General features: G+C 43.9%; 1 protein-coding gene across 1 annotated transcript in view; it reads right to left on the bottom strand.

Annotated features, from left to right (window-relative positions):
- Positions 1-3,811: 3,811 nt before the first annotated feature.
- LOC143960973 (CD209 antigen-like protein C) overlaps positions 3,812-24,491 on the bottom strand; it is a 69,579-nt gene continuing 48,899 nt past the window's right edge. Inside the window, exons 8-9 of the mRNA XM_077470048.1 lie at positions 15,206-15,315; positions 3,812-3,995 (exon numbers count right to left, since the gene is read on the bottom strand). Coding sequence (XP_077326174.1) covers positions 3,857-3,995; positions 15,206-15,315 — 249 coding nt within the window. The 3' untranslated portion in view covers positions 3,812-3,856. The remainder of the gene's footprint in view (positions 3,996-15,205; positions 15,316-24,491) is intronic.

Below are 24,491 nucleotides of genomic sequence, written 5' to 3' on the forward strand. Positions count from 1 at the left end.
AGGGGGGCGCTCTACCATCCCCCCTCTTTTCCTGCGGCAAGCCAGGTTGCATGCTCGGATAAGGGTCTGGTATGGACTTTTGGGGGGACCCCACGCCATTTTAAAATTAGCACTTTTGATTAGTCATGTTCGTGTCCCATAAACTTTAACGGTGTTCAAACAAATTTTTTGCATGTTCTGCTGCGAACCGAACCATGGGGTGTTCAGCTCATCCCTACTTGTAACAGGTTTCTTAAGATTATAGATTAGAGTATAGAGCAGGGATATGCAATTAGCGGACCTCCAGCTGTTGCAGAACTACAAGTCCCATGAGGCATAGCAAGACTCTGACAGCCATAAGCATGACACCCAGAGGCAGAAGCATGATGGGACTTGTAGTTTTGCAACAGCTGGAGGTCCGCTAATTGCATATCCCTGGTATAGAGTTAGGCTGTTGTGCCCGTTCAGGAAGTTATATTCAGCACCTTGATGGCCTCTCCCGCCATGAATTGTTTGCATTGCATAGAGAAGCACAGGTGTCATTATTGGGTCACAGGCATATAATGAAAGTGGAAACATTTTTTTATGACATTTAAAATTATTTTTAAAAATGGCATTAAAATATTGATATGGGAGGGGGTACCAGGGAAAGCTACATTTAAACAGATTAGACTTCAGCTTTAACATTTTATTTTATTTCATGAACATTTAATATGATTTAACAAAAATATACTAAAATATTTTACTTTGTATTTTTAATAACTGAAAAGTACATAATGCCGTGCAGCAACCAGATGCTCAATAAGAAAGCCAACTCTGTATAGATTGTAGGGATTGTAGGGACAGGGATGTATTCAGAACTCAACTCAAAGCAAAATTATCCACTTGATCTACAGAAGGTTTAACCCCCTTCCTGACCAGGTCATTTTTTGTGATACGGCCCTGCGTTACTTTAGCTGACAATTGTGCGGTCCTGCGACACTGTATCCAAATTGTATTTTCCCCACAAATAGAGCTTTCTTTTGGTGGTATTTGATCACCTCTGCGTTTTTTTTTTCATTTTTTACGCCAGAAACAAAGAATGACCAACAATTTTGAAAATAAAACAATATTTTTTACTTTCGGCTCTATAACATATCCAATTAAAAAAAATGTAAAAAAATCAAATTTCAATTTAGGCCAATATATATACTGCTACATATTTTTGGTAAAAAAAATCCCAATAAGCATATAATGATTGGTTTCCGCAAAGGTTAGTGTCTACAAAATATGGGATATATATATATTATATATATATATATATATATATATATATATATGTATATATATATATATATATATATATATATATAAATATTTTTTATTTTAACTTGTAATGGCAGCGATCAGCGACGTATAGCGGGACTGCGATATTTTGGCGGACAAATCTGTCACCTAACTTATGACACTTTTTGGGGACCAGTGACAATATTACAGTGATCTGTGCTAAAATTATGCACTGTCACTGTACTAATGACACTGGCAGGGAAGGTGTTCATATCAGGAGTGATCAAAGTGTTAACTGTGTGCCTAGCTAATGTATCAGTGTAGTGCGCAAGGTGTTTTTACTAGTGGACGGCATGGATCGGTGTTTCTGCTTCCATGTCTTCTGTACTGACAGAATGGAAATCGCACCCAAAACCCAGAGGTGCAGAATCGCGTATATATAGGTGATTCTGCACAGAGCAGCCCCCCTGTAGGCAAGTGGTTAAATTAATGCTTGCTAAAGTATAGCATACAGCCATTTTTGTTATAATATTTTGGAAACAAAACAGGGAATAGTATAAAAACCCTGCCAGGTCTTTTTTTTTTATTTTTTTTTTACATCTAATGTATGTTGGTTCTCTATTGGGTAGATTTCCCCTCACTTCCTGTCCTGTAGTCAAAATATAAAGTTGGTGAAAAGCTCACTAAAGTGAAGGAAATCCCCCTCTCAGAAAGCTGTCACCGCAAAAAGTGTCCTCTAGGAAGATTTCCCCTCTACTCCATTTCTAGTGGCAACTCAAAATTTTGGATTCTCCCATTACATTCTTTACCAATGATAATGGTCACCAGAACAAATAGAAAGGGTGAACCTTACTAGATGGGACACAGACATCAAAAGGAACCCAATGGGGGTTCAAGTCCTTGGATACTCTATCCAAAAATAAAATAAACGTTTTGTGTTTAGATATACTTCAAAGGTAAACCTGGTCCAAGATTTACTTAACCCTTGTTTGATACCTACTGTTGATTTTAGCGCACTCTCCTACCAATGGACATCCCTAATTCCCTTTTGCCACTATTATTTTGGAAGTCAGTAAAAATGCGGGCGTAAGCACACCCTCCACCCCAACAAAAACAACGATTGAACCTGGGAATTGTTCATTGAAGAAGTGGGAAAAAAGTAACTCCCAAAAGTACAATTTACAAACTCATCTACAACAACAAACTCATCTAATAATGGGAGCAACATGGGGAAAATACTAAAAATATTAGCCGCTATGTTATAATGTCTACTATCTGATCATTAGCTAAAGAGACCATGTCATGTACTAAAATGCTTTCATCAATGGATATACGGTACCTGTAAGGAGGAGGCTGAAATCTGAAGGATTAATGATGTTTCTACAGTGTATGTTCTCCTCATATATCTATTATCTGAGTTTGACTGTGGAATGTGTTAACTGACTAAGCCCTTGTACACACGGTTGGAGATTTCGACAACCAAATCCGTCGGATTTTGTCCGTTGGATTTTGTCAGTCAGATCTTGTCCGAAACTGTTGAATACACGCAGTCGGACTAAGTTGTCGAAAAATCCGATCATTCAGAACGTGATGACGTAATTTTGTTACGATGGAATTACGTTCAGGCTAGTAGCCAATAGCTTTGATGTAGGAATTTGATCTGAGCATGCGTGGCACTTGGTCCGATCAAAATTTTCTACACATGATCGGAGTATGTCCGATCGAAACCAGTTGGTCGGGAAATATTTCCAACATGTTGGAAAATTTGGTCAGATGGATGTTTTCCGACGGAATCAGTCCGATGCATACCACACACAGTCGGATTATCCGACTACACGGTCCGATAGGACACATTCCGACGGATTCTCCGACCGTGTGTACAAGGGCTTAGAAATGTTTAGACTGATAGATTAGCATGGCTGAGAGCATCCTGATATGTACTTTAACTGAAATTACTATGAGTATTATGAGATCGCACGTCATATGAAGACAAACTCCTTTTCCTGGTATTGCCACCCCTTTTCTCTGTAGACAGCACCCTAAATGTATTGTAATCCACCCTTCTTTATTTTGTATAAAACAAGGGACATTTCTCTTAATAAACCGGACATGTTTTTGACCTCATCTCATGTGCGAGTCATTTAATGTGTCCCCAGGGCCCTGGTGGAGGGTATCCAGCTGTCGTTTCAAGCCCTCTACAAAAGTGTTCCTCGCTTGCCAATGACACCACTCAACTGCTCTGACATAGATAAATAATCCCCTGAAGTCCACTTGGAAACCAGCATTTCCGGGAGTGTTGATCTCTGTGGTCCACCTCAGCTTTCACTGGTTCTTCATGCTGACCTCACACCTCTAATGTATCCTGGGGTCGGAGGGAGAGACCTGTGAAAGCTGTAAGAAACCACAGAGTTCAACTCTCCTGGAAGTGTTGGTTTTCTAGGGGACTTGGAAGGACTATTCCTCTGGAAAGTGGCAGCATTGAGCAATGTGGGTGGTAACAATGTAATTTGCTGTTAGTATTTAAGTACGTGTCAAGGTCTCTTTAAGTAAACCAGCACTCAGTACATATTGCTTAGCTAATGAAGTTTATTAGGGGTAATCAATATGCATCTCAGCAAGTCCATACTCCTTTACATATGTATCCAATCCTGTGTTTGCAATTGCGGTCATTCCATGCTTCCACTCCTCCTAGAATTTCCGCACAGTGTTCCTCATCATGATCATTATTGGGTTCCCCTTCATTCCAGGCACTGGAGAAAGATTAAAAACATAAGAATATTTCCATTTTTAATTATTTATTAATATCACAACCATTACTGAGGGTGTCTGTAGTGCCTAGGAGAAAACCGAATCCGCAGTCATTTACTCAAATAAGAAAAAGGATCGACATCCTTCAGGCTTGTGTCAACCGCATCCATTTTACAGTTTGAGGCACCTCTGAAATCATCGGTGCATTTGATCTGCAGTTGACCTCCTCTTGACCTGTGTTTGACTTGCTTTAAGTGGATTTTAATTTCCATAGACTTGTATGGGAATGCAAAATCCGTTTGAGGTAAACAAAAGCTCATTACCACAGGCCCGTATGCAGGTTTTCCATACGGTATATATCGAGAGTGAATGCTAAACAGTCCCAAGAAAACTGGAGACTTCTGCAATGTCCAAAAAAAAAATGTTGAACAAAAAATATAGACTCCTTTTGAGAAAGTAAAAAAAAAAGAATTTGGTATTAAAGCGGTAGTAAACCGCAAAAAAGTAAAATTGGGCCTCAGGCAGTTTAAGTCATAATGTGTAGTGATGGTCAGAACACCCCAGGGTTCGGTTCTACACCAGAACTCCAGAATAGGGTAAAAGTTCTGACCCAAACCCAGAACCCTATTAAAGTCTTTGCGACCCAAACTCAAAACATCAAAAGTCCCCATTTTTAATGCTTATATGCAAGTTACTGCCCATAAAAAGGATATGGGGCCCAGGTACTGCCATGAGGGACGTGTGATAAATGCAAAATAATTTTTTTTTTTAAATATTGTTTTTAAATGAGAAGGGATTTTAATGATGCTTAAAGTGAAACAATACAAATGAAAAGTTCCTTTAAATATAGTGCCTGGTGGTCCCCTTAGTCTGCCTGTAAAGTGGCCCATCTGTACTATGTATAGAACCTGCTGCAGCAAAACTGATATATATAAAGGAAAAAAAATGACATTTAAAGTGATTGTAAAGGTTCTTTTTTTTTTTTTTTTTAATAACAAACATGGCATACTTACCTGTTCTGTGCAAGTGTGCAAGGGTTTTGCACAGAGTGGCCATGATCCTCTTTCCTGCTGCTGCATCCATTGAAACAGACATCAGGACTTAGCCCCGTCCCTGGCTTCCATGTCACTGGATTTAATTGACAGCAGTGGGAGCCAATGTCTCCCGCTGCTATCAATCTATCCAATAAAGACCCGGGACAGCAGCTTGTTCTCATCGCTGGAACAATCAGGTTCAGGTAAGAAAAGGGGGGGGGGGGGGGCTGCTGCAGCACAGAAGGTTTTTCACCTTGAGACTTTATAACTCCTTTAAATTGATTTTCTCCACAAGCTTTCTTTGTTTTGGGAGCTGGCAATTAGCTTACAGCTGAGCGGCCAGCTCAGAGAAGGAAGGGCTGAGCCCAGCCCTGACAGTACCCCCTCCTCAATGACCCTTCCCCTTGGAGGAACACCAGGCTTGAAGGGAAAATGTCTATGGAAATCAGGGAGGAGGACAGGGGTAAGTACGTCCGAGGATGAGACCCAAGAGCGTTCCTCTGGACCATACCCTTTCCAATGCACCAGGCAACATGGAAGGTTGGAAACCATAGTTCGTCATAAGTGGGAACAAGCAGAATTCAAGGCACTATTGGGAGCAAACTCCGCACATGGTAAGAGGTCTGACCAGTTGTTATGATGGTCAGAAATATAACAACGTAGGAATTTCTCTAAGGACTGATTGGCTCGTTCTGCGGACCCATTAGACTGCAGGTTATACGCAGAGAAGAAAGCAATTCCCAACTGTGCACAAAAGGCTTGCCAGAACCGGTGTAGTGTCATATTTTGCTGCCTATAACAGAATGCTATGGAAGTGACGTTGCCGCCAGAAATTTAGCACTGCGCATGCGCGATGCGTTCCAAACACTTGCGCCATGCGTTCCAAATGATTTGCGACAATGCAGACCAGTGAAACCGTCAGATAATGTCAGAGAAGTGAGGGGAGGTAATCCCCTCCCTGAGCCACAGTTACCTGTTCTCTCTCCGCCGCTCTCTGCTCTGTCTAAAGTTAATGTCACGATTACCTCCCCTCACTCCCGTGACATTATCTGACGGTTTCACTGAACTACATTTTTGGAAATACTCTGGAACGCATGGTGCAAGCATTTGGAACGCATCGCGCATGCGCAGTGCAAAATTTCTGGCGGCAACGTCACTTCCGTAGCATTCTGTGATAGGCAGCAAAATGACACTACACCGGGACACAAACTGACTATCCCTGTACAAGACCTCCTTGGGTAGCCCATGTAAGCGAAAGATCTTCCCAGCAAAAATGGAAGCAAGTTCCTTAGAAGTGGACAACTTCTTAAGTGGAATACAATGAGACATTTTTGAGAACTGGTCAACCACCATAAGGATAACTGTCACATACCTTACAGCGGAGTCCAAAATGACGAGGGCAGCATCTTGCACGGTCTAGGTTTGTGCAATTAGTTTCGTAACGAATTGAAATTCGGCCGAATTTTGCATCTTTCGGACATTCAAATGCATCTGAATGTCCGAATAAAAAAATAACGAATTACAACGAATATGAAAGAAATATAACGAATGAATTCGAATAAATTTGACATGATTCGATAATTCTTTAAAGATCTAATGAAACAAAAGTTCAGCTCAAAGTAAATCTTATAGTCCAATCAGCTAATTAATTTTGTGCCGGAGGATGGATTACTGGCAAAGTGCATTCCTGAGAACTGAGTTAGAAGGGTGTTGTATTGTATTTGAGCCGAGGAGAAGAGACGTTGTCATTGTGTGTGTTAAAAGATTCAATAAACAAACGACTTTCCAAACTACGAATCATTATCACGAATGTCTATACATAAATAAATAGCGAATTTCAAGGAATACGAACGAATTAATTTGACACTCTACGAATAATAACGAATTATACGAAAACGTATTAACGTAACATAACGAATATAACAGAACGAAATGATGAATTTTACGAATGACAACGAACCGAAACTAAACGAAATTTTCTGTTGTGCACAAGTCTAGCACGGTCCTGTCCTAGCACCCCTGGAGGCGGAGACAGGAACTGCTAGGGCAGCGGAAGGGTGCAGGTGCCTGTAGGCAGGTAAATAGCAGGTCAGGAACAAGCAGGAGTTAGCAATGGGCTGGCAGAGAGGTACACAAACGGCAGGCAGACTCGTGGTCGGGGACAGGCAGAGGTCGGCAACAGGCTAGGCAGCGAAGTACAAAATCAGAAGACAGAGCTGTAGTCAGAAATTCAACCCGGGGTCGGTGCAGGTAAACAGAGGCAGAGAAGGTTGCAGGGGTAATCCAAGAGTGTAGTCAGGGAGAGCCGGGTGTTCAGGATCAGAAGTCAAAAAAGGTAACAGCAGGTATACAGGAACAAGCTGAGACAATCCAGCACTGACACTAAGTGGCTCCTCATTTAAATTGTGTGCCGTGTGCCGTGATTCGCTGGCGTGCGCACATGTGCACGCATACCAGTGCAAAGGATGTGACTAGTGCGCATATCTGTTCCAATGGATGCGCCGATGAGCATATCTGTTCCAATGGTTGCGCCTATGTGCATATCTATTTTAATGGATGTACCGATGCGCATATCTATTCTGGTGGATGTGCTAATTTGCATATCTATTCCGATGGATGCGCCAATGTGCATATCTATTCTAATGGATGCGCCCATGCGCATATTTGTTCAGGTGGATGTGCCAGTGCACGTACTGTATCCGGGACTCGCTTGCTCTCGCTTGCGACTTGGCGCATGCGTGTTCGCATTGGAGGGACGAAGGTTGGTGATTAGTGCACGGGAACGGGCATTTGCTGCGGGGGTTCCCTGCTTAGGGGCAGCCTCCGGATTTTTTCCGGATGGGAGCGATGAAAGACTTGTATGAGTCTTTGAGCATGGAGGTTTGCCTCGGGCTCCCAAACCCCTTCCATTTAATTAAGTATTGGTTCTGTCCCTGCCTTCTTCTGCAGATTACAATGGCTTCAATTTCAAACTCCTCTTCTCCATCCACCACTATAGCTTCTGGGGGCCCCACTTCATTACCCACAAAGGAGTTTGCCACACCGGGTTTTAGTAGGGAGGTATGAAACACAGGGTGGATTTAAAAAAAATCCAGGAGTTCAAGTTCGTATGCCACCGGGTTAATCTTTTTCTTGATCGGAAAAGGTTCCAAGTATCTAGGTCCCATTTTTTTTTGATGGGCAAGCCATTTTTAGGTCTGCAGTTGAGAGCCACACAGGTTTGCCAGGTTTTAAGTCCAGGTCCCCTATTCTCCTTCTGTCGAAAAGAATGTTTTATTGTCCTTTTGTGGTTTGGCGATGGTCTCTCTCAGCATCTGGTTATTAGTGGCGAGGAAGTTTAATCTGTCCTGGATCGCTGGCAAAGGAGAGTCCGGAATTAATGTTGGTAGAAAACAATTATGAAACCCATAATTGGAGAAAAAGGCAGTAATGAGGACCAATCTTCCTGTGTAAAGGAGGAGAAGCAGCGCAAGTATTGTTCTAGTGTCTGATTAGTACGCTCTGTTTGTCCGTTGGTCTGAGGGTGGTAGGCTGAGTAGAAACCGAGCTTGATATCCAAGGCTTCACATAGTGCTTTCCAAAATCTTGAAGTGAACTGAACTCCGCGATCAAAGACAATGTCACTAGGAATTACGTGCAGTCTGATTACTTCCTTAATGAAAGCTTTGGCAGTTTCTGTTGCTGATGGGGTCCCTTTCATTGGAATAAAGTGTGCCATCTTGGAGAGGCGATCAACCACCACAAAGATGGATGAAAATCCCTCTGAAGGGTGGAGCTCCACAATAAAGTCCATGGCGATTTTATCCCAGGGTCTTTCAGGAATGGGCAAAGGTTGGAGCAGACCCCATGCTTTGCCTTTGCCATTCTTGTTCCTGAGGCAGGTTGGGCAAGAACTAACATACTTCCTGCATTCCCTTGCTAGGTTAGGCCACCAAAAGTGTCTTTGGACAAGGTCCATGGTCTTTAATCCCACGAAATGGCCAGTCAAAGGGTAGTAATGGCATGCCTGCAAGATGTAATGCGCAGATCTTGTGGTATGAAAATTGTATTGTTCTGCAAATAGAGTCCATCTTTTTCCTGCAGGTGTGTATCTGGAGGAGGGAAGACTCCCCTAGAAGCTTGACAGATCTGTGACGTCAGGTTGGGTTAGCAAGAAATTTCCAGCCTGTAGGATGGTGTCTGGCTGAGGTGAGACTTCAACTTCAGTGAACATACGGGAGAGTGCATCGGGCTTTAAGTTTTTGGACCCGGTCATTCCTAAAGGCACGGAACTTGCTGCAGTCTCCAGCAAACTTCTCGGGAGCAGGAACCTGTGGTTCAGGGTGTGGCACAACTACTGTAGGTATAGATGCTGAAGAGGGAGATGCAGGTGCTGGGGCTGTTGGTTGTGTTGAGGTGCTCGGAGAGAGAGACTCTACGCGCTGTTCCAGCCGTTGATGCCCGTCTTGTAGGCCCTGGACAGCCTGGGTAAGATTTTCAATTTGTTGGCACAGTGCTTCCATTGCTGAGGCCCCCCTTTCAGGCTCCATGTGGCTGGATTGTACTGTCGCGTAGCTTACAGCGGAGTCTGAAATGACGAGGGCGGCCTCTTGCACGGTCCCGGTCCTAGCACCCCTGGAGGCGGAGACAGGAACTGCTAGGGCAGCGGAAGGGTGCAGGTGCCTGTAGGCAGGTAAATGGCAGGTCAGGAACAAGCAGGATTGGCAACAGGTTGGCAGAGAGGTACACAAACGGCAGGCAGACTCGTGGTCGGGGACAGGCAGAGGTCAGCAACAGGCTAGGCAGCGAAGTACAAAATCAGAAGACAGAGTCATAGTCAGAAGTCCAAGCCGGGGTCAGTGCAGGTAAACAGAGGCAGACAAGGTTGCAGGGGTAATCCAAGAGAGTAGTCAGGGAGAGCCGGGCGTTCAGGATCAGGAGAAGTCAAACAAGGTAACAGCAGGTATACAGGAACAAGCTGAGACAATCCAGCACTGGCACTAAGTGGTTCCTCATTTAAATAGTGCACCATGATTCGTTGGCGTGCACACATGCGCACGCATACCAGTGCAAAGAATGTGCCTAGTGCGCATATCTGTTCCAATGGATACGCCGATGAGCATATCTGTTCCAATGGATGCGCTTATGCGCATATCTATTCCAATGAATGTGCTGATGCGCATATCTATTCCGGTGGATGTGCTAATATGCATATCTATTCCGATGGATGCGCCAATGTGCATATCTATTCCAATAGATGCGCCAATGCACATATCTGTTCAGGTGGGCCAGTACGTGTACTGGATCCGGGACTAGCTTGCTCTCGCTTGCGACTTGGCGCGCGTGTTTTCATTGGAGGGACGAAGGTTGGTGACTAGTGCACGGGAACGGGCGTTTGTTGTGGAGGTTCCCTGAAAATAACTGTGTTGCCCTGGGAGTTGGGTAACTCCACAATAAAATCCATAGAGAGGTGGGTCCAGGGCCTCTCTCCATTGGGTATGGGTTGTAGGAGGCCCACTGGAAGGTGTTGTGGAGTCTTACTCTGAGCACACACGGAACAGGCAGCTACGAAGGCAGTTACATCAGCACGTAGACTAGGACACCAGAATTGTTGGGAAATAGCCTAAAAGAGTTGATTCTTCCCAGGCTGGCCAGCAGCCTTGGGAGAATGGTAAGTCTGGAGCACGGAAATACGGAAATTCTCTGGGACAAAGCAGCGGTCATAAGGTTTCTCAAGAGGAGCATGAACCTAAGCAGCAAAAATGTTGTCACCCAAAGGAGAAGTGAGACTGGTGCGAACCATAGCCAGAATAAGATTAGGAGGAATCTCAGGAACCAGAACCGACTCCATCTTGGAAGTGGAGGAAAATTGTGGTGACAAAGCATCAGTCTTTTCATCCTTAGTACCGTGTAAGAATGAGACAATGTAATTGAAACGAGACAAGAAAACAGCCCATCACGCCCTTCTGGGAGAGAGGCGTTTAGCCTTGGCAAGAATGTGAGATTCTTATGGTCAGTAAGAATGAGAACAGTGGTACCTTCGAGGAGATTTCTCCATTGTTTCAGGGCAAAATTGATCGCTAACAGCTCTCTGTCACCAATCTAGTAATTGCATTCCGCAGGTGAAAATTTCTTGGAAAAGTAGGCACAAGGATGCACAGTGCTCTCAGAGGTAGAACATTGAGACAGAAGGGCACCAACTCCAATCTCAGAAGCATCAACCTCAAGGATAAAAGGTAACGTAGGATAAGGATGTACCAACACAGGAACAAAAACAAAGGCAGCCTTGAGACTCTCAAAGGCCTTAATGGACTCCGGAGGCCAACACTGTGGGTTACCGTCCTCTCTGGTCATATTAGCCAGGGGCTTAAACAGAGATGAGAAATTACAAATAAACTTCTGATAATAGTTGGCAAAGCCAAGAAAATGATGCAGAGGACATAAACCCATGGGTCAGGGCCACTGTAGGATTGCTGAAAGTTTCTCTGGGTCCAAAGAAAAACCAGCAGTGGAAATGACATAACTCCGGAATGTAACCTGTTCACAATGGAATTCGCACTTCTCCAATTTACAATAGAGATTGTTCTGTCTTAGTTACTGAAGCACACGACAGACATCTATGTGGTGGCTCTCCAGGGACTTGGAAAATATGAGGATATCGTCAGGATAAACCACCACACGTAACTGCAACAAATCTCAGAGGACATCGTTATTAAACTTCTGGAAAACTGCCGGGGCATTAAAAAGGCATTACGAGGTACTCGTAATGGCCTGTTCTGGTATTAAGCACAGTTTTCCAATTGTCACCCTCCTTAATCCTCACAAGATTGTATGCCCCTCTCAAATCAAGCTTTGTGAAAACCATTGCTCCCTTGAGGTGGTCAAATAACTCTGTAATCAAATCGGATAGGCATTCTTAACCACTTCAATACAGGGCACTTTCGCCCCCTTCCTTCCCAGCCCAATTTTCAGCTTTCAGCGCTCTAGCGCTTTCAGTGACAATTGCGCGGTCATGCTACACTGTACCCAAATGAAATTTTTATCATTTTGTTCGCACAAATAGAGCTTTATTTTGATAGTATTTATTCACGACTCCGTTTTTTATTTTTTGCGATATAAGCGCAAAAAAGCGGAAATTTGGAAAAAAAAAACAATATTTTCTTTTTTCTACTTCAATAAAAATCCAATAAAATCAAATTTTGTCATAAATTTAAGCCAAAATGTATTCTGCTACATGTTTTTGGTAAAAAAAAATCCGTTAAGTGTATAATAATTGGTTTGTGTGATCACGGACATATGTACGCAAATGATCATGTACATATGTGTGCAGGTGATCACGTACATATGTGTGCAGATAATCATTGGGACATGTGATTTTAGTGGGACATATGTGGGGGACATGTTTTTATTATTAGGGACATGTGTTTTTATTATTTGGGGACATGTATGTTTTGGGGACATGTGTGGGGACATTGTGTTTATACTGTGTGATGTGTTTACTGTGTGGTGTGTTTACTGTGTACACTAGACTGGTGATCAGTGAGTAAAAAGCTGTAAAAAGCAGCTCATACTCACTGATCAGCAGCCGGCTGCAGCGATCTGCTCTCCTCTCCACAGCGATGACTTCTGTGTGAGGAGAGGAGGAGCCGATTGCCTAGCAACCGGCTGTTTGTTTACATCACATGACGGCCGTGATTGGACACGGCCGTCATGTGATCAGGAGGGCCAATCACAGAGCCCTCCTGCCGATCTGAGATGCGCCGTGTCCGGGTGACACGGGCGCATCGGGATCGCGCCGCTGCGCGGGCGCGCGCGCGTGCGATCCCGCTACTCCTGAATGACGTTCCTGAACGTCATATCAGGAGTAGGCGGCTCCCACCCGGCCGTATATGTGCATTGGCCGGGTGGGAAGTGGTTAATTATGAAATGATTGAAACCCCAATAACCAATACAAGGTCTCAGTTCAACACTCTTCTTCTTCACAAAGAAGAAAACAGCAGGAGACAAGGATTTGAGGATGAAATCTCAAGATTGCGTCTGCAACATACTCCTCCATAGCCTTATCCTCCAAGACCAACAAGGGGTAAACCCGGCCACAAGGCATTATGGCACCAGGTTGAAGGTCAATTGCGCAATCATACAACTGGTGTGGAGGAAAACTATTGGCTTGATCTTTGTCAAAGACATCGTTAAATTTGCGCTACTCCCCTGGCAGGGAGGAGAGAGAAGAAGTGCACAGGACCCTTGGCTACCCTCTGGAAGCATGTCTTACTGCATTGTTGCGACCAGGAGAAAACCTCAGCATGGAGCCAATCAAAAGAGGGGTTGTGTCTCTAACCACGGATAACCAATGACCAGCGGAAACCTGGGTGAGGAAATAACCTGGAATCGGATTATCTCATGGTGAAGAGCCCCTACGGCAATGGACAATGGAACCGTCTCATGAGTCACATGGGCAGGCTGTAGAGGTCTCCCATCAAGAGCCTCAATGGCAAGTGGAGTGTCACGCAGCTGTAGCGGAATCAAGTGATTTGATACAAAGGCAGCATCAATTAACAGGCCTGCAGCCCCAGAGTCGATTAGAGCCTGTAACTCGACAAACGACTCAGTCCAAGAAAGGGTAACCGAAACCAGGGGCATATCCTTCTGGATAACTGGGGATGAAACAACGCCACCCATACAGGGGTTAGGCACCTCAAGAGTAAATGTGCCAAATATATAAGTAGGGGTTGTCAAGAGTAGCCATGAGTACAGCAGGGGGCACAGGAACTAAGCACTCCAGAAGGGTCAGGGTCTGCAGAGACTACAGGGGGTAATTTCTCTTCACTGAAGTGGTGCTTGGCAGGGTATGCAGGAGAGGTAAGTATTTAGTTTTTGTTTTACATGGATAACTTTTGTTTTGTAAATCATTTTTGCAATGGAGTCACTTTAAGGGAGTGTAAATTTCTACAATAATACTTTTTAAAATAAGTTGTTGAGGATAGGTTGCCTTCCCAAAATGTTATTCTTCTGTTTCAGAATTGAATTGTCTTCTTTTTTAGTAGCTAGGTAAGAAGGTTTTTAAATAAATTTGCTGTTTGGATAAGTGGCATGGGCAATGGTCAGATTAGGCTAGCCGTCAAAATTGTATTTTTTTTAGTGTCCTGTCAAGGCAGTATTAAAGGACCTATATGAAAAAATATTTTATCAGGTAGCTTTAGCAGTGAAACATGCTTTTATATCAAACGGTAATAGGCCCACTTTGACCAGCAGATAAAAATTGCCCAGGAGTTCACTAAGGCTGTCTCTGTTCTTAATAAGAAGAAAATATAGTGAAGCCCTCACATATACACTTGCTGGACACTTTATTAGGTGCACCTTGCTAGTAGCTTGTTGTACCCATTTTTGCGTTTGGAACTGTCTTAATTCTTTGTGGCATAGATTCAACAAGGTGTTGGAAACATTCCTCAGAGATTTAGATCCATAGTGACATGATGGCATCACACAGTTGCTGCAGATTTGTCGGCTGCAAATCCACGATGCAAATCTCCCATTCCACTACATCCCAAAAGACCGCTATTGGATGAGAGCTGATGACTGTGGAGGCCATTGGAGTACAGTGACCTCATTGTCATGCTCAAGAAACCAGTTTGAGATGATCTGAGCTTTGTGACATGGTGCATTATCTTGCTGGAAGTAGGGTTTTTGTTATGATTACACATTATGATTGCTTATACCAATGCATTTCATTGGTATAAGCAAGCATTTCTGCTGCATGAAACTGGTTCATTCAGTGTCTTTTGTTGTGATTAGCTATGATTGGCGAAAGCTAATCACATGGTAAAGATTGTCTGTGATTGGCCCTGTCTGTACCATGTGACCAATCACAGCTAGCAACATAATAGTATACAATGGATGGCATGAAAGGAAGCCATTCATTGTTTACAATTGTCATGTCATCTGCTGTGATTGGTCACAGCGATCATAAGTGGAATGGCAGCTGGCCATTATAGTGATCAGTCATTGACTGTGTCTGTTGAACACAGCCGGTGACAGATCGCGATGCTGTCTGGCCATGCAAGAGGCGCATTCTGGGAGGATGTCATATGACATCCTCCCACAACATCAGTGCTCCCGCCCACCCTATAGTACAATAATGGAAGGTGTTAAACTATTTTTTAATGTTCACAACATATTCTACCTATTTCAGTAAAACGTACCTGAATTTCAGAGGGGTTTCATCAGCCCATACCCATACATCTGTGTCCTCACTGCTCCGCTTTAGTCCTATCCAGTATCTACCTTTTCCTATGGTTGGCAGCAAAGCATTCTGTTGCATAAAAACAAAACAAAAAACTAGTTAATATTTTACTGGAAAAATATAATCTATGTGTATTATTTTAACAGCGTGAACAATGAAGGCTGCACTGTCCAATACCCAAAGTATATCGTGTCTTCATCTTATTTATGAACCTTACATTTATAATTAGTACATCTGCCTTAAAGAGGAGGGCCGGTTTAAAAAAAAAAAATTAAAAGTCAGCAGCTGCAAACACTGTAGCTGCTGACTTTTAATAAGCACACTTACCTGTCCAGGGCGCCCGCAATGTCAGCCGCCCGAGGCTGTCTCGGGTCCCGGCGCCACCATTTCGGCTAAGGGAAACAGGCAGTGGAGCCTTGCTTCACTGCCCGTTTCCTACTGCGCATGCGTGAGTCGCGCAGCGCTTTGTGAATGGGGCGCTCTGTGTTCTGGGAAACACAGTTCCCAGTACACAGAGTGACCCATTACGCAGAAGACTCCGCATGGAGGAGAGAAGACCAGAAGATCTCCGCGGAGGAGGAAGAGGCAGATTAGGATGATGTGCCTAGCAACAGGCTTTTCTGGTAAGTTAAAAAAAAAAATTCATTTTTTTTTTCTGATTTTTTTAAAATTTTTAATGCATTTTTTTTTTTCAGGGTGGCCCTCCATTTTAATATGGCCCTCTGTTCTATGTATCACTTGTTTAATTTATTTTAAATGCCCTTTTTGTGCAACACTTCAAGAGTCAGTTTGTCCAAAACTAATACAGGCATACCCCACTTTTAATTACACAATGGGGTTTATTTACTAAAGCTGGAAAATGCTAAATCAGGCTCCCTTCTGCATAGAAACCAATGAGCTTCTAACCCCAGCTTGTCCAATTAAGCTTTGGTAATAAAACCTGGAAGTTCATTGGTTTCTATGCAGAAGTGAGCCTGATTTTGCACTTTCCAACTTTAGTAAGTAAATCCCATTGCGTACTTAAAAGTGGGGTATGCCTGTATATCACTGAAGTGAGCTTTGGGGAGTTACCAAAACTCTCATCAGTACATTCGATGACATGATAAATGTCATTCAAAAGTACTTAAAAAAAATTGCTATTAACATTCTATTTTGAAGTGAATGGACTTACCTGAATGAAAACTACATACACACATACTGCTCCTTCCAATTTCTCATCACTGGGGTAAAAAAATCTGACACCACCAACAATTTGAAAATGAAATAAATGTTCTTAACCACTTCAGCCCCGGACCAATTAACAGCCTAAGGACCAGAGGTCTTTTTACAATTTCGCACTGCACTGCTTTAACTGGTAATTGCGCGGTCATGCAATGTTGTACCCAAACAAAATGTGCGTCCTTTTCTTCCCACAAATAGAGCTTTCTTTTGATGGTATTTGATTGCCTCTGCGATTTTTATTTTTTGCGATATAAATGGAAAAAGACCGAAAATTTTGAGAAAAAATGATATTTTCTACTTTTTGTTATAAGAAAAATCGAATAAACTCAATTTTAGTCATACATTTAGGGCAAAATTTATTCAGCCACATGTCTTTAGTAAAAAAAATGTCAATAAGCGTATATTTATTGGTTTGCGCAAAAGTTATAGCGTCTACAAACTAGAGTACATTTTCTGGAATTTACACAGCTTTTAATTTACGACTGCCTACCTCATTTCTTGAGGTGCTAAAATGGCAGGGCAGTACAAACCCTCCCCAAATGACCCCATTTTGGAAAGTAGACACCCCAAGGAAGTTGTGGAGAGGCATGTTGAGCCCATTGAATAATTTTTTTTTTGTCCCAAGTGATTGAATAATGACACAAAAAAAAAAGTTTACAAAAAGTTGTCACTAAATTATATATTGCTCACACATGCCATAGTTATATGTGGAATTGCACCCCAAAATATATTCTGCTGCTTCTCCTGAGTACGAGGATACCACATATGTGGGACTTTTTTGGAGCCTAGCTGCGTACGGCACCCCGAAAACCAATCACTGCCTTCAAGGTTTCTAAGCGTGCAAATTTTTGATTTCACTCCTCACTACCTATCACAGTTTCGAAGGCCATAAAATGCCAAAATAGCACAAAACCCTCCCAAATGACCCCATTTTGGAAAGTAGACACCCCAAGCTATTTACTGAGAGGCATGTTGAGTCCATGAAATATTTTATATTTTGCCACAAGTTGCAGGAATTTTAATTTTTTTTTTTTTTTTGCACAAAGTTGTCACTAAATGATATATTGCTCACACATGCTATGGGCATAAGTCAAATTACACCCCAAAATAAATTCTGCTGCTTCTCCCGAGTACGGGGATACCACATGTGTGGGACTTTTTGGGAGCCTAGCCACATATGGGACCCCGAAAACCAAACACTGCCTTCCGGATTTAAATATAAAATGCTACCAAAAAAAACTGTTAGCGATCGCAGGGATCAGGCCTGACTCTGCGATCGCTGCAGTTATGTGTTTAGTGTTTTGTAAGTGACAGTGATCGATCGATACTGCACTTGGGTGGGCTGGGCAGAGGGGCAAAACGCAGGTGCCAGCAGGTATCTGGGCTGATTCTGCTAACAATGCGTTTTTTTGGAACCCTAAACTGCTGGGGATGCTAGTATAGATCTGATCAGATCAGATATTGATCTGTTCAGATTCTATACCACTACGGGAGGTTTATGCTTTGCGTGTGGGTGTTAGCGGTACTGGCACTAACCTAGCGCTGCCTGGGGCGACGCAGACCCTGACCCTAAAACCTAATTAATATCACCCGCCGGGTGATCAGGGGGTTAAACCTTTATTGGGTAATAAATGGCGGGTGCCTTGATGCTATAAAAAGCAAACTAACCAGAGTCACCCGTAACACTTATACGGTGATCACTGGTGAAAGGGTTAACTAGGGGCAATCAGGGGGTTCACATTTTTATTAGGTAGTATATGGGGGTCCCTGGCGCTATATAAAAACCTGACGGGAAACCTAAATAACTAACTGGCTAACCAGCATCACCAGTGACACTTATACTGTGATCGCTGGTGAAAGGGTTAACTAGGGGCAATCAGGGGGTTAAAACCATTATTGGGTAGTATATCGGGGTACCTAGCGCTATAAAAACCTGGCGGTGAACCTAAAAAAATAACTAGCTATCTAGTGACACTAGCGACACTAATGCAGCGATCAGAAAAATGATCGCTTAGTGACACTGGCAAAAGGGGGTGAAAGGGTTAACTAGGGGCAATCAGGGGGTTAAAACCATTATTGGGTAGTATATCGGGGTACCTAGCGCTATAAAAACCTGGCGGTGAACCTAAAAAAATAACTAGCTACCTAGCGACACTAGCGACACTAATGCAGCGATCAGAAAAATGATCGCTTAGTGACACTGGCAAAAGGGGGTGAAAGGGTTAACTCTAGGGGCAATCAGGGGGTTAAACCTTTATTGGGGGGTGGTAGGGGGCTACCCTGGACCTAACACTAACTGCCCTGACAGTTTTTACTTTTACAACTGACACTGAATGCAGTGATCAGAAAAGAAATGATCACTGCAATCAGTGACACTGTGACTGGGGGGGGGGATCGGGGGGCGATCGGGGGGATCGGGGGGGGGTTTGTGTGCCTGTGTGTGCCTACATGTCAGTGTAGTGTTGGTGCACACTTACTTTCTGTCTCCTCCTCGTAGTCCGGTCAAAAAGACCACCCCGAGGAGAATGACATCACTTCCTCCTGCCTGTGTTTACTATACACAGAGGGAGGAAGCTTCTCATTCGCCAGGAGCGATCGAGAGGGGATGGCCAGAAACCAACGGCCATCCCCTCATCTCAGATCCCTCCTGAAGCGAAACGGAGCGCCGTATCCAGCGGGAGGGGGTCCGATCGGACCCCCCACCCGCTGGAAGGCAAGCACGTACATGTACGTGCTTGTGCCTGCCGGTGCCATTGCGATGACGTACAATGGCAATACGGCGGTCCTTAAGTGGTTAAAGCGGAGGTCCACCCTAAAGTGGACCTTCCACTCATTGGAACCCCCCCCTCCGGCGCCACAATTGGCACCTTTCAGGGGGAGGGGGGTAGAGGTACCTGTACAGTACAGGTATCTGCACCCACTTCCGGCGTAGATTCTGCAGAAGCCACGCCCCTTTCTGTAGAATCTACGCCCCTTTCCGAAGGTCCCCCGCTGCCTGCTGGGAAACACATGGATCCCAGAGACAGCGGGGACCATCCTTATTGCGCAGCGCGACTCGCGCATACGCAGTAGGGAACCGGGAAATGAAGCCGAAAGGCTCCACTTCCTGATTCCCATAGCCAAGATGGCGGCGGCAGCATCCGAGAGACGATCGAGAGATCGGCTTCGGGTGCCGACATCGCAGGCACGCTGGGCGGGTAAGTGTCATTATTTTAAAAGTCAGCAGCTGCAGTATTTGTAGCTGCTGGCTTTAAAAAAAAAAAAAACGGCGGACTTTAAGATTAAAATTTTAAAGAAAGTTCTACTAGTTTATGGCCAGCTTAACTATTACTTTTGCATGGACTGACCCTTTAAAATGATAAAGCCAGCCAATAGCCTTAACAAAACAGTTTGAGTCATCCATGTAACATAGTTGTATCTTGCCAGTACAGTTGTTAATTTTCAACTTAATTTATTCACTTAACTAGTTGCTGACCGCCGGCCGTCAAATGACGGCCAGACGGCGCACCTATTGTGGCGGGAGGCCGTCACATGACGGCCTCCCGTTTAAACAGGGAATGCGCGCGATCGTGCGCGCGCATCCCTGTTTCTTCGGTGACGGCGTGTCACGGAGACACCGCTCGCCACCGAAGGGGGTGAACAGCCATTCGTTATGGCTGTTTACCACGTGATCGGCTGTGATGAAGTCACGGCCGATCACAGATGGTCACACCCCGAACGTGCACGGCGCATGCGCGCGATCGCGCTGCGCGTGCACGTCGGTGGCGGCGTGTTCCCCGGGAACACTGCTCGTCACCGGCGCTGGTAAACAGCCATTGGCCGGCTGTTTACCCACGTGATCGGCTGTGATCCTGTCCTTTCACAGCCGATCACAAAAATGTAAACAAACTGCGGTAACGGGATGTTACCGGTTCTCCTCCTCACACACCGATCGTGTGTGAGGAGGAGATTGCGGTAACATCTCGTTAGCGCATACAGTGTACACCAATCATACTGATTGCCCCCCCCCCAATAAAGAGGACCTGTCACCACCCCTCATAGTACCTGTCAATCACAGTCCATCAGAGTACCTGTCACAGTCCATCAGAGTATTTGAGTACCTGTCACAGCACATCAGAGTACCTGTCAGCCCATCAGAGTACACGAGTACCTGTCACAGTCCATCAGAGTACCCGAGTACCTGTCACCGCACATCAGAGTACCCGAGTACCTGTCACGGCACATCAGAGTACCCGAGTACCTGTCACGGCCCATCAGGGTACCTGAGTACCTGTCACAGTCCATTAGAGTACCGAGTACCTGTCACAGTCCATCAGGGTACCCGAGTACCTGTCACAGTCCATTAGAGTACCGAGTACCTGTCACAGTCCATTAGAGTACCCGAGTACCTGTCACAGTCCATTAGAGTACCGAGTACCTGTCACAGTCCATTAGAGTACCGAGTACCTGTCACAGTCCATCAGGGTACCCGAGTACCTGTCACAGCCCATCTGAGTACCCGAGTACCTGTTCCAGTCCATCTGTGTACCAGAGTACCTGTCACAGTCCATCTGAGTACCCGAGTACCTGTCACAGTCCATATGAGTACCTGTCACCGCCCTTCAGAGTACCCAAATACCAGTCACCAAACCATCAATCAGAGTACCTGTCACCAGGCCATCAGAGTACCCGAGTACCTGTCACCAGGCCATCAGAGTACCCGAGTACCTGTCACCAGGCCATCAGAGTACCCGAGTATCTGTCACCAGGCCATCAGAGTACCTGAGTACCTGTCACCAGACCATCAGAGTACCCGAGTATCTGTCACCAGGCCATCAGAGTACCCGAGTACCTGCCACCAGACCATCAGAGTACCCGAGTACCTGTCACCAGACCATCAGAGTACCTGAGTACCTGTCACCAGACCATCAGAGTACCCGAGTATCTGTCACCAGGCCATCAGAGTACCCGAGTACCTGCCACCAGGCCATCAGAGTACCCGAGTACCTGCCACCAGGCCATCAGAGTACCCGAGTACCTGCCACCAGACCATCAGAGTACCCGAGTACCTGTCACCAGACCATCAGAGTACCTGAGTACCTGTCACCAGACCATCAGAGTACCCGAGTACCTGTCACCAGACCATCAGAGTACCCGAGTACCTGTCACCAGACCATCAGAGTACCCGAGCACCTGTCACCAGGCCATCAGAGTACCCGAGTACCTGTCACCAGGCCATCAGAGTACCCGAGTACCTGTCACCAGGCCATCAGAGTACCCGAGTACCTGTCACCAGACCATCAGAGTACCCGAGCACCTGTCACCAGGCCATCAGAGTACCCGAGTACCTGTCACCAGGCCATCAGAGTACCCGAGTACCTGTCACCAGGCCATCAGAGTACCCGAGTACCTGTCACCAGGCCATCAGAGTACCCGAGTACCTATCTCCAGCCCATGTCTCATAGAATATACGTTGGGGTGTTTGCTTTCCAAAATGGGGTCATTTTGTGGGTAATTTCACTGTCCTGGTGGTCCAGGACCTTCAAAAGTGTGATGGGTAGGAATGAAATGAGATGTGTCCTTTATGCTCCTAGAACGCCTGAACGTACTACTTCAATGTTCGGCCTCTCTATGTGGCCAGGCTGTGTAAAAGTCCTACACATGTGGTATCGCCATACTCGGGAGGAGTAGCAGAATGTATTTTGGGGTGTAATTTTTGCTATATACATGCTATGTGTTAGAAATATCTTATAAATTGACAATTTTGTGTAAAAAAAAAAATGCGTTTTAATTTTTTTCCACATATTCCAAAAACGTCTGGAAAAAAATGAACCGTTCAAAAGACTCATTATGCCTCACAGATTATACGTTGGGGTGTTTGCTTTCCAAAATGGGGTAATTTAATGGGAAATTCCATTGTCCTGGTACTCCAGGGTCTTCAAAAGTGTAATAGGTGGTTGAGAAATGAGATGCGTAATTTTTGCTCGTAGAACGTCTGAAGGTACTACATCAATGTTGGTGTTCTGTATGTGGCCAGGCTCACACATGTGGTATCGCCGTACTCGGGAAGAGTAGCAGAATGTATTTTGGGGTGTAATTTGTTGTATGCATATGCTGTGTGTGAGAAATAACCTGATAATATGACAATTTAGTAAAAAAAATAAAAATAAATAAAAAATCTTCATTTTGTAAAGAATTGTGGGAAAAAATGACAACTTAAAAAAACTCACCATGCTACTTACTTAATACCTTGGGATGTCTACTTTGTAAAAAGGGGTCATTTGGGGGGTATTTTTACTTTCCTGACTTGTTAGTGTCTCAAGAAATGAGATACACCTGATGTACTGAAGGCCTGATCAGAAGTGATCAATTTTCAGTGATTGGCACCATAGTTTGTAGACTCTATAACTTTCACAAAGACCAAATAATATATACTAATGTGGGTTATTTTTACCAAAGATATGTAGCAGTATAAATTTTGGCCAAAATTTATGAAGAAAAATTACTAATTAGCAAAAATTTATGACAGAAACGAAGAAAAAGGCATTTTTTTCACAAAATTTACGTTTTATTTTATTTATAGCACAAAAAATAAAAAACCCACTAGTGATTAAATACCACTAAAAGAAAGCTCTATTTGTGTGGAAAAAAGGACGCAAGTTTCATATAGATACAGTGTAGGATGACTGAGTAATTGTCATTCAAACTGTGAGAGCGCTGAAAGCTGAAAATTGGTCTGGTCAGGAAGGGGGTGTAACTGCACTGTATTGAGGTGGTTAAAGAGGAATTGCAGTCTGCTCACATAATTTGTAATTAAAACATCTTTGCCATTCTGAAGCTTCCCTCCAACCACTTTGTATATTTTATATATACTGTGATTCTGTACTTGCCAAATATACTGCAGAAATCTCCCTCCACTGAGTCTGGCTGCCACCATTTTAACTGTTGGCAGCTGAAGCTGCTGCCTGTTCACTTCCTGGATTTACACATACACACAGGCACACCTCCAGCTCTGCAGCTCTCATTGGCCCTCTTATGACTCATTCTCCCTCCCTTCCTGGCAAACTCACAAGAGTCACCCCCATCAAATCATTCTCTGCAGCTATTACCTTTTGTACCACCACCCCCTTGCTCTACGAGCAGGGCCCTCCTGTACCTTTTGTATTGAACTGTACTGTAATTGTGTTGCCCCCTCCCCTCCCCCTCCCCCATACATTGTAAAGCGCTGCGTAAACTGTTGGCGCTATATAAATCGTGTATAATAATAATAATAAAAGAGTCAGAGAGAGAGCCCTGCAAGATGTCATAAGCCTAGGCTTTTTACCAGACAAGAAACAGGAAGTGGCTGTATAAGGTATTTACTGGCAGAAAAAAATGTTTTACTATCCAAAGTTAAAACAACAAGGGCAGACGATTTAATAGATGTAAAGATGAAAAAATGACTAAAGTTCCGCTTTAAAGTGGTTGTAAAACCTTATGTATACCTTAGTAAAGTGACTGGCGTCAGGCGATATATACAAAGATGATCACACTCCTCCTACATAAGTTGTACATGTTTATCTGCAACCCTCTCTACAGCTATTCAAAATGCAGAATTCATAAAGCTTATATTGCTTTTCAAAGAGCAACTTATGATCAATAGAATTTGGTTTGCACAATTTGCACAGAGCACTTTTTTGTACAGTATTGCACAAGATAAATGATCACTTGATGGATGTTATTCATTAATGGACTTTCTCTTTAAAGCTGCACTATATGGATTATGCAATATAGGGGGTCATTATAATTTTATACTTTTGTATTATTTGGTATAATTTGTGGTTGATGGTTTAATCACTATAATACAAGATAAAATCTTTATTGAGATGTGGCTAATATTTTTTATTTAATTTTTTTACATAGAAAAGTATTTACATTCACCTGTCCAGCACATTCCTCTCAAGTCGCAACAGGCCAAGCTGTCTAGAAAAATTGTCAGTTACAGGGTTGGGAAACAAACAAACCATAGAAAACTAGCAGGGGTGCTTAAAATGACCACCTTTTGT

The sequence above is a fragment of the Lithobates pipiens genome, unplaced genomic scaffold, assembly GCF_037356315.1.
Source record: "Lithobates pipiens isolate NorthernLeopardFrog02 unplaced genomic scaffold, aLitPip1_a1.2 Scaffold_8, whole genome shotgun sequence".
NCBI classification, from domain to species: Eukaryota; Metazoa; Chordata; class Amphibia; order Anura; family Ranidae; genus Lithobates; species Lithobates pipiens.